Source organism: Petaurus breviceps, unplaced genomic scaffold, assembly GCF_028583685.1.
Source record: "Petaurus breviceps papuanus isolate PSGF00001 unplaced genomic scaffold, PetGlider_PUasm1.0 90804, whole genome shotgun sequence".
Lineage (NCBI taxonomy): Eukaryota > Metazoa > Chordata > Mammalia > Diprotodontia > Petauridae > Petaurus > Petaurus breviceps.
The window spans coordinates 6777018-6788700 of NW_027187348.1; the positions used below are offsets into that span (position 1 = coordinate 6777018).

The 11683-nt window shown below is 39.8% G+C and overlaps 1 protein-coding gene across 1 annotated transcript; it reads left to right on the top strand.

Annotated features, from left to right (window-relative positions):
* LOC138147647 (olfactory receptor 10D3-like) lies at positions 1–984 on the top strand. Its single transcript, XM_069070239.1, has one exon. It carries the CDS (start codon positions 37–39, stop codon positions 982–984), a length of 948 nt encoding a protein of 315 aa, XP_068926340.1. The 5' UTR covers positions 1–36.
* The last annotated feature ends 10699 nt before the right edge of the window (positions 985–11683 follow it).

Genomic DNA, 11683 nt, shown 5'->3' on the forward strand with positions numbered 1-11683 from the left:
GTATTTTTTTATGTCCCTTCTAAAGGAACAAATCTGATGTCTATGGAGATAAGGAACCACACTGTTGTGACTGAGTTCATCTTGCTTGGCATCCCAAAAACAGAAGGGCAGGAACAAGTGCTTTTTGTTGTCTTCTTGATCTTCTACCTTTGTACCCTGCTGGGGAACCTTCTCATCCCTGTGGCTGTGATGTCTGATTCCCGTCTCCACACTCCTATGTATTTCTTCTTGTGCAACTTATCAGTGCTAGATATTGGCTTCTCCTCAGTCAGTACGCCCAAGATGCTAGCAATCCTTTTGGTGAGGAATCAGGTCATTTCTCTGGGCGGCTGTATGTGCCAGGTTTTCTCTTATCACTTCTTGGGCAGTACTGAGTGTCTGCTTTATACTGTAATGGCCTATGACCGATTTGCTGCCATCTGCCACCCATTGCGTTACACCATAATCATGAACCGCCGGGTTTGTGCTGTCCTAGCTGCTGGGACCTGGTTCACCAGTTCTTTCCATGCCACTATTCTTACTACACTAACCTTCCAGCTGCCCTACTGTGGTTCAAATGTGGTAGACTACTTTTTCTGTGACATCTTTCCTGTGGTCAAGTTGGCATGTGGCAACACCCTCATCATTGAGACAGTGAGCCTTACCAATATTGGCCTTGTGCCCATGACCTGCTTCCTCCTCATCTTGGCCTCCTACATTCGCATTGCCATTGCTATTCTGAAGATGAGTTCTGCTGAGGGTCGGCGCAAGGCAGCATCTACCTGTGTGTCTCATCTCTCTGTTGTCACTCTGTTTTTTGGGCCCTGTGCCCTCGTTTATACCCAGCCATCTCTGAGTGAAGTGCTAGTGACTCCTGTTCAGATTTTTGGCAACGTTGTCACTCCCATGCTTAATCCCACAATCTATACCCTTAGGAACAAGGATGTCAAGGGAGCATTCAAGAAGCTAACTGGGAGACAGGTCACATCAGACGGAGGTCACTAGTTGATGTACAAGCTTATTTGCCTTTCTTCTCCTCTAATGGTTTAAAATGAAAACTAAAATCAAATGTAGCTGTATTAAATATTGGACAGGCTTCCATATCAAAGATAATTATGATCTATTCTTCATGATACTAAGTTTTGATAGTCTCCATCTTCTCATCAGAGGCCACAGTGGGACTACAAACACTCTTTCCGTGATGGCAATTGCTAACAATAATTAATAACATTGTTAATAATAAAAAAAACAATCTTTTACATAGTGCTTTAAATGCTGAAAAGTACTGTGTCTATGTAGATTGTCTTTTGAAGCTTGTGAGACTTTGAGTTAGTGAAGTGGAACAGGGAATTGTTTTAGAAATAAGTGGTATTTGGGGAATAGTAGAGCAGAAGTGCTAAGGAATAGTGCCTTGGTATAGGTACTCAGAAGTAGGACAGCTTTTATTACAGTGAAGTCATAGGATCCTAGAATTGAAAGGACATAAAAAGCCATCTCATCCCATCCAATATATCCCTGAATGTACCTAACAATGACTGTCTCCATTAAAGTCCTTTAGTGACAGGAAACTCTGGTTTGAGGAAGCCCATTCCATTTCTAGATCATTCTAACAGTTGAGAAAATTGAAGTTTAAATTCGGCCTCTGCATCTTTCACACATCAGTCCCAGAATCATACTGTTTCATAAAAGCCATGGATTGAAAGTCTCATTATTTTTGCAAGAGTCAATATTTGATATTTTCTTTGGTTGGTTGATGCTACCATATCTCTCTCTATGTGGCCAGTAGAAATAGTCTCTCGCTCTGCTCTCATTTCTCAGAATCCAGTCTCAAACTCACAAGTTCCCTCTCTGAGGGACTGTATTACAGTTTACTACATTTTAGCCACTGTGCTAAGATCTAGAAGTCAAAAAAAAGTCTATGCTATTGAGAACCTCATTCTAGTGGCAGAAACAAAACTGTGTCCATACAAGATATATAGATATAGATATAAATATGTGTATAATTATAACTACATTTATATATCTTGTATGTACATAGAAGACGATCTCAGTAAGAACAATGGAGAGGACTACAATAGCTCTTTTTCAGATAGTGGGGGTCTGAGCTTAGTCTTGAAGGAAGTCAGGGAAACTGAGAAGCAGAGGTGAGGGGGAAGAGTAAACAGGAACATGGAACAATTGCTAGGATAGCATGGAGTTGGTGAATGATGTGTCCTGTGGCAGGAACAGCAAGGAGGACAGTGTAGCTGGATTAGAGAGTATATGGAGGGAAGAAAAGTAAGGAAGAGTGAAAAGGTAGGGGGAAAAGTGCAGGTTGCAAAGAGTTTTCCATCCCAAATAAAACATTTACTATTTGATCTTGGAGGTAATAGGGAAGCACCAGAACTTGAGCAGGGGGGGTTGACATAGTCAGACTTGCCCTTTAGCAAAAATCACTTTGACAGCTAAGAAACAGATTGGAGTGGAGAGAAACTTGAGTCAGAAAGACCAACCAGAAAACTATTGCAATATTCCTCATATGTGGTGATGAAAGCTTTCACCAGGGTAATAGCTGTGTGACTCAAGAGAATGGGGACAAAACAGGAGCAACGATTTGACTTGGCTATGACAAGACTTGGTAGAAGATTGTATATGCGGGGAAAGTACAAGTAAGGAGCCAAAGATGGCACTAGGAATGAGAGCCTAGATAATGAGGAGCATGTTTATATAGCAATATGAAATTTTCAAAGTGAGAAAGATTTGAGGAAAAATAGTAAGTTCTTTTTCGGATGTTTTGGATGTCTGTGGGACATCTGGTTTGAGAGGTCCATAATGCAGTTGGTGCTGTGGAGGCTACAACTCAGGAAAAAGACTAAATTTAAATTTGGTCATTGTCTGCAAAGAGGTAGTAGAGGATGAAGGATCAGGTTCAGGGAACAACATCAGTCTAGTATAATTAGAATGTAGAATGTAAAATGTAAATGTAAAATTTCCATGTAAAAATTCATGAAGGAGAGTAAAATGAAACAAAAAAAAATTTATAGTGCCTTAAATTATTGGCAGTTGAGCTTGTGTCATATCATAGAGGCTATATGAAACCATGGATTGACATGGTCAAATTGATGTTTTATGAAGACTATTTATATTATTTTATTGTGATTATATCACTACAAAAATGATGGATTGGAAACTAGGAGGCATGGTGGATATTGTGCTGATCCTGGATTCAGGAAGACTTAAGTTCAAAGCTAGCCTCAGAAACTTATCAGTTGTGTCACCTTGGGCAATTCACTTAATCTCTATTTGCCTCAGTTTCCTCGACTGTGAAATGGTGATGAAAATAGCTTTTAACTCCCAGGGTTATCATGAGGATTAAGTGAGATAATATTTGTAAATGCTTAGCATAGTATCTGGCACATAGTGGGTGCTTAAAAATATTTTGTTTCCTTTCTTTTTTCTTCCTTCTTTTTCTCCTCCTTCCCTTCCTTCCTACCTTCTTTCATTCATTCCTTCTTTCTTTCTTACATAAATTTCTCCTTTCCTCCTTCCCCTCATTACTCTTCCCTTCCTTTCCTCCTCCCTCCCTTCTTTTCTCTCTTCCTTCTTTCTATCCTTCTTTTCTAAGTGACCATGCATGAAGCACTTCCTCTTTCTGGTTTCCAGTTTTCTCATTTTTTTTAATTAAAGAGGTTAGTCTAATTGACCACTAAAGTCCTTTCCAGTGCCAAATCTAGGATCTTAGTATAATTCAGGCTTGCCTAGGCATGCCTATTTCTCCTACATAGAGATACTTTTCATTCCCTATTATGTCAGAAAGGATAGCCCTCTTGGATTGACTGGATCTTTTAAACTGGCAAGACTGAGACAATTGCTCTCTTTCTGGCACAAGATCTTTTCCAACAGTTTTTGTCTGCTACTCTATTCTGCTTCATACTGAAGGTAATGGTCATATTTTACCCACAGTTATAATGCCATGAATTGAACCATTGAGAGGGGAAGGGTTTTCTTTTTTTGCCCCCTCTTACATCCTGACTCCAAGAAATAGACCATTTTTTTCTGTTTCATTTGTCCTTCTCAGTTTTAGATGTCAGCTGCAATCCACAATGGACCTCAAATTTGAGCCATGGCAACAACGGTTGTAGCAGCCAAGTGGCACAAAAGTCCTGAAAAAACTGGGGTGCTTGGGACTTGAGTTGAGGGGTTTGGGGCTTCGGGACTGAGATTGTGCTTTATAGGAACCAAAATGAATTATGAACCTAATCCCCTTCCACTCCTCAGAGGCTGGGGTGATATAGGTCTGGAAGAGATGAGGACTAAACCTCTCACATGATGGGAAAGTAACTTTCTATGTTTGTTATTATGCCCTCTGAAGTAAATAATTCTGAGTAAAAAACTGATTTGACTATTAATAGCTAATGGAACTGGGGTAGAGGTGACCCCCTACACTTGGAAAGAACACAATTGATGAAGGTTGGAGCTATTTTTAGAGAACCTAGACACTCCCTCATCTCCTTAAGGGTACTAAAGAATACTGAAGGAATGGTGAAATATGACCTATATAACCTTCCAGATAGTGAAGGACATGGTAGTCTCTGTCACACTAGGATTCTTTGCCATTCTCCCTCCCTTCTAAGATCCCTTGAGATGCCCTCCTGTTAAGTTCTCCCATTTACTACAAAGAAGAAAATTTATATTATATATGCATATTATATTTATATATTATATCTTTATTATGTATATTTATACATATAAATTTAGATTTTATGAAAATTGTAATTCCCTGAAACTTGCACTAAAAATACCCACCAGTAAAAATACCTACAAAGGAAACATGGAGAGTGTAACTTCAGGGCAGTGTCATCAGACTTTGGCATTGTCTAATTGTATCCCTATATATTTAAATCTGCTTACTAATGGCAATATCAAAGTACTGTCAAATTGGAGACTACTAGATTCCAAGAGACCACAGTGCCCCTCTCTGTGCACATACTCCAGGCCCCTGAAGACTCAAAAAGTTTGGCATAGAACTTGAGGGCACAAAAAATTCCTGTCCTTGTGGATACCATAATTTCAAAATTTGCCCATGAGTGACATTGAAGTTATGAGGTTACTAGAGGTTCCCCTATAATTTCAGAGGGAAAACTGAGCAAAAACAAGAAAATGAGGATGAGAGAGAATCATTCAAAAAATTCTTCCCTTCCCATATTTTTACAGCTCGAAGAGACAAGTACAAACATAGGGATAGAGAGATAAGGAAAAGAGCTAGGGAGAGGTATATAATGTCTCCTCTGAGATATTAGCCATTAATGGGATGCAAGGGGTCTGTTTCTGTTGTCAGAGAGGGCAGATGCTCTCAGATTCCCCAGTCAATGGAAACAGCAAAGTCCCTCATTAGAGAAAACTTTTCACAGAAGCCACCAGAAACCAAGGACTCAACTTGACCCTGAAATCTGAGACTCAAGTCCCCCTTACTCATTCTAGTGCAGGAGTACAACCTCAGTGTCCCACACATCCGCTTGGAGGCCCCTGTGTTAATTTATGCACGGACTGTTACATATCTTTAATTATTTTTTCCCACTTTTGCCACATTCCTCTCCCTTTAGCTCCCCAAATCTGAGATCATAGCCTCTCCCCAACATGAAATGCCCCCCTCTGAAAACACTCTATTTTGCATCACATACTCCCAAATGGTAGCAATATGGCACAATGCAGAGTGCTAGATTTGTTGTCAGAGGTCCTGGATTCAAATCCTTGCTCTGCTACCCATAATCTTTATGACTTTGGTCCAATCACTACCTCTCTGGAGCTCAGTCTCCTTATATGCAAAATAAAAGCAAGGTTAGCTGACATTTGAAGTTCTTCCCCAGCTCTGAATTCATGACAATATGATCTTTTATCCCTAATCTATGCTTTCTAGTACTCCTTCTACAATTTTTCCTTAAGGAGTTTAAGTGTCTCAGCCACACAGAATAGAGCAGGTGAGAGCAGGGACCAAAAGAGGATGGCTGAGCAAAACAGGATTTGTTATCTAACAGAGGACTCAGTTGAAAGATTTAAGACTGCTTTCACAGACTAACAACTTGACCATAGGGGGTATCCCCCCACACACAGAGAAACCTCTCAGTACAGAATATCCATTGCAAGTAGGAAGGATGCACTTACAAATGTTTCTTTTTTATGGAAATTCCACAAAATGGAGAATATTTTTTTCATATATTAGACATTTAATGCATATTTACTGAACAGATAAATAAGTGATACTTCATTTCTTGTAGTTATCTCATAAATATAAGATACTAGAGGTATAAGGGAATTTGGAGATTTTCTAACCCAATACACTGTTCTCTCCCACCCCTTACACTTAATCAGGTTTACAAATTGACAATCAGAGGTTATAACTGCTTACATTTACATTGTGGATCAGTCATATAGTGAGTCCTGTAGTGAAAGGACAACAGATGGACAGTTCAGGTGCTATTCTGGTGTCCATGGAATGAAAGACCTAGAGGAAGGCTTCTAGAATGTTGCATGGACTTTCTTCTTCTTTTAATTATTTATTTTTAATTTTCAACATTCCTTTCCACGAGATTTTGAGTCACAATTTTTTCTGTCCCCATCTTTCCCCTACTCACACCCCAAAATAGCAAGCCTACTCAATTCCCTTTCCCCCAGTCTATTATCTCTTATTTCCTTCCCCTTTATCTCCCTAACTTTCTAGTAGGGCAAGATGGGTTTCTATATCCCAGTGTATATCTTATTTCCCAGTTGCATATAAAAAATACAATTTTTAAACATTTGTTTTTAAAACTTTGAGTTCCAGATTTTTTCCCCTTTTTCCTTTCTCACTCGCCCCCACTGAGAAGATAAGCAATTCAATATAGGTTGTACATGTGTAGTTACCCAAATCATTTCCACAGTAGTTAAATTGTGGAAGACTAACTATATTTCCCTCCATCCTATCCCACCCCCCACTTATTCTATTTTCTCCTTTGACCCTATCCCTTTTCAAAAGTGTGTGCTTCTAACTACCCTCTCCCCCAATCTGCCTTCCCTTCTATCCTCCCCACTCTTATAACCTACTCCCCTATTTTCCTGTAGGTTAAGATACCCAATTGAGTATGTTATTCCCTCCTTAGGCCAAATTCAATGAGAATCAGTTTGTCCCATTCCCTTTCACCTTCCTGCTCTTCCCCTCCATTGTAACAGTGTTCTCTTGCCTCTTTTATAAGAGATAATTACTCTACTCATGTCTCCCTTTCTTCTCCAAATAGTTTCCTCTCTCACCTCTTAATTTTTTTACATATCATCCCTTCATATTCAAATCATCCTGTGCCCTCTTTCTATGTATATTTGAACATACAAGTGCCCACACTCGCATATATATTTATATACACATACATCTTCCTATGTATATATATATATATATATATGTATGTATGCATATACATACATATGTATCCCCTTCAACTATCCTCATACTGAGAAAAGTCTTATGAGTTACAATTATCATTTTTCCATGTGGGAATGTAAATAGTTTAACTTTAATAAGTTCCTTATGATCGTTTCTTGTATTTAAAAGTCAAATTTTCTGTTCAGCTCAGGTTTTTTCATCAAGAATGCTTGAAAGTGGGGCAGCTAGGTGGTGCAGTGAGTAAGAGCTCTGACCCCGGAGTCGGGAGGACCCAGGATCGGTTCTGGCCTCAGATACTTAACACCCACACAAAAAAAACTGGCCATGTAACCTTGGGCAAGTTACTTAACCCCAATTGCTTTAAAAAAGAAAAAAGAATGCTTGAAAGTCCTCTATTTCATTGAATGACCAAATTTTCCCCTGTAGCATTATACTCAGCTTTTCTGGGTAGGTGATTCTTGGTTATAGTCTTAGCTCCTTTGACCTATGGAATGTCATATTCCAAGCCCTGTGATTCCTTAATGTAGAAGTTGCTAGATCTTGTGTTATCCTGGTTGTGTTTCCACAATACTCAAATTGTTTCTTCCTGACTGCTTGCAGTATTTTCTCCTTGACCTGGGAACTCTGGAATTTGGCTATAATATTTCTAGGAGTTTTCTTTTTGGGATTTGTTTCAAGAAATGATCAGTGAATTCTTTTAATTTCTTTTTTGCCCTCTGGTTTTAGAATATCAGGGCAATTTTGCTTGATAATTTCTTGAAAGATGATGTCTAGACTCTTTTTTTTTAATTTGGCTTTCAGGTTGTCCAATAATTTTTTAAGTATCTCTCCTGGATCTCTTTTCCAGGTCAGTTGTTTCTCCAATGAGATATTTCACATTGCTTTCTATTTTTCTTTTGTTTTGATCTGTTTAATAGTATCTTGATTTCTCATAAAGTCATTAGCTTCCATTTGCTCCAATCTCATTGTGAAGGAGTTATTCTCTTCAGTGAGTTTTTGAAATTTCTTTTCCATCTGGCAAATTTGACTTTTTAAAGCATTCTTCTCATTGGCTTTGGGGGCCTCTTTTGCCATTTGAGTTAGTTTATTTTTTAAGGTGTTATTTTCTTCAGTATTTTGGGGGGTCTCCTTTAACAGACTGTTGACTCGCTTTTCATGATTTTCTTGCATCACTCTCATTTCTCTTCCCAAATTTTACTCCACTCCTCTTACTTGATTTCCAAATCCTTCTTGAGTTCCTCCATGGCCTGTGACCAATTTATATTTTTCTTGGAGGATTTTGATGCAGGAGTTCTGACTTTAATATCTTCTTCCTGTTCCATGCTTTGATCCTTTTTTCCCCAAAAAAGGATTCTATGGTCTGTTTGTTCTTCTGGTGCTTGCTCATATTGGCAGCCAATTACTTGACTTTTGAGCTCTTTGCCATGATAGAACTCTGTTCCAAAATGCAGTGAGCTATGTCCCAAATTTCTGGGGTTTTTGTAGATGCTGGAGCTATTAGATGGGAGCCCTCTCTACAGCCCCCACATGCTCTGACTCACTGGTCACACATCCCAGGACCACCATCAAAGACCGCGATCTGGATTCAAGCAGGTCAAAGCAAGAGTGCTTGCCTCTGAATGGTTGCTTGGTCCCCCTACAATCTGCAGGCCAGGAGCACTGGATGCATCCACACTGCAGAAGCTGCAGCCACCACACCTCCTCCTCTTCTCATTCTGAGGGTAGCAGCTGGACCATGCTCTCCCTGTTCAAACAAAGATCCACACTGACCTTTTCAATTGTCTTTGACATTTGTCGATTGAGAAGTCTGGGAACCACTACAGCTGTTGGTGATTTACTCTCCTTAAGTCTGCTCCAGCCACTGCTGGTTGGGGCCACCCTGGGGTTAAAACAGTGGCTCAGGCAGGACTGTGCTCAGCTCCCAGTGTGCTGCGATGGACCCTTTCTGCCAGCCCACTGGGCTTTTTTCAGAGGGAGATTTGTTTCTTTCTGTCACTGTGTGGGTCCTATTTGTTTAGAGTCACTTTTTACATGGATTAGAGGAGGTGGAAGCCAGCGCTTTGCAGAAGTCCTGTTTCTATTCTGCCATCTTAACAAATGTTTCTTGTTCTGTCCCCAGTCTGGATCATAGTTCATTAAATCTGCCCCAGGACACAAAAGAAGTTACACTCATACTTGAATATCCAGGTGCCTATTGCTTGTTCTTGGTTGTCTCAATCTCTACCCATTGCAGTACATTCTCCATTTAATTATCAAATAATTTTCCTAAAACACACATGTAATACCCATATTCAATCAACTCCAGTGGCTTTCTATTGCCTTTTAGGCCAAATATAAAATCCTCTGGCCCTTAAAGTCCTCCAAGACCTGACCCCTTCCTATATTTCTAACCTTCTAACTCCAGAGCAATTAATCCCCTCCTCACGCTTCTTGTCTTTCCAGATCATCACTCTGACCCTTGAGCAGCTAAGTGAGCTGTGTGAGGATGGAGGAGGGAAGGAAGGGGCTTCCTGCTTCCCTCACATGACCAGGTGGAAGATGAGCCAGTAAAGAAGGAGAAACTGGGCAGTTACTATAGCCATGGTCAGGTACATACACAACTTGTTCTGACCTTCATTCATCCAAGAATGCCTTGGCCATTACTTCTGACAAGATTTTTAGTCAAGGAGTCTGGATCAGGAAGACAAAGATGGTCACAAAACACCAGCTGAGCACCAGGTACTAGCCCATCCTCCCAAATAGCAGGCCACCCATCATCCCTATATGCTTATACTTTGAGAAGGTCATCAGGTCAATAGTGATTGGGAACAACAGAACAATAGGTCTGTGTTGATAGTGATAAAGCAGAGCCTCCTTAGAAAGGTTGCCAAGACTTCCATTGGGATCCAAATTAGGGTGAGCTAGCTTGCAGATCCAGGAGGTTGTCAGAGAACCTGCCTGGTATTATCAATGCTAGGCCAGCAAGCAGAATATATGGGATGAAAACTGTGAAGGAACGTCAAGATCTTGGGAGCTGACATCAGACCTTGAAGTCACTGGTATATCCTGCTAGTATTATACTTTCTAGACCTAATGCAGGGAGCAAAACACCAAGAGACACACTTTGTTTCTCACAAACAAAGCAAAGTGATATACACTGCAAAGTAATTCTTAAGCTTGATGACAGTAATGAAGCTGTCCATGGTGCCAGGTAACTCCACCTCTCACCCCCAGCCCTCAGTCCAGGCTGCATCCTGGACCAGGAAAGCCTCCACTCAGTAACCACATAGGCAGAGAAGGACACCTATTTAACTGAATTTCAATCATATTGACCACAATATACTAGTGAAAATGTTAGTGAAAGGAAAAGGAAACATTGAGCAAGTAACCTTTCAGAACCTCAGAAGTTCTCAGCATGGATGACTGAACAAATTGTAGCACATGAAAATAATGGATTCTATCATTATGCTATTGCAAATCACTATGAAGAATTCAGAACAGCATTTAGAATGCTCCTGTGAATTGATATAGAGAGAAATAAGCAGAGCTAGGTAAACAATATGCACAATGGAAATGGAAATGTATCAAAGGACAGTAGATGTATGTCATTGCACAAATAGCCTCAGACAGTATATCATCCCAAAGAATGATCTGACTTCTCTAGAAGTCTTCATGAACAATTTGAGAGAGTAAGGAATATCTGGGTAAATTAAGTATTCAATTGAGTTACAATCTGTGTAGGCAAATGTTAAGAGAATTCTTAGTCCATCCACCAGAGGTTAAAACAGCAATCACTGAAAAGCCATACCTCCTGTCTCTAAAAGGTTGAACATCTCTCCAGAAACCTCCATTTGCTATTATCATTATCAACAGAGATTTACATGGCTGCCAAAATTTTCTGTTGTTAGTCTTGAGCATGCATGAAGGTACAAAGAGGTTCAATAAAGAAGCAGAGATTGCAGGCATTGATGGCTTTTGGCTAGGATATTGTCAGTAGTGAATTTCCCATAAGTTAGCTGGGAATTTGGGGACTTTCAGCTAATCACTTTTATCAAGCAGTAAGAAGCATAACCCTTAAGCAGGGAGACAAGTTACTGTAATGTAATGCCAAGGAAAGGCAACTGCCCAAGGTTCAAAATACCAGCATAGGTGCTCTCCATTTTATTCAGTGACAGATTAAGAACAGAGAAGATCAAAATATGACATCATTTAAAATACAGCATTTACTAAGTGTGATTAAATAATCTCCAAGTACTACCCCACCCCAGGACCTTCCATTCATTCAATCATTTACAAAGTCCCTGTTCTAAATACTACTCCACCCCTAGGCTGTAC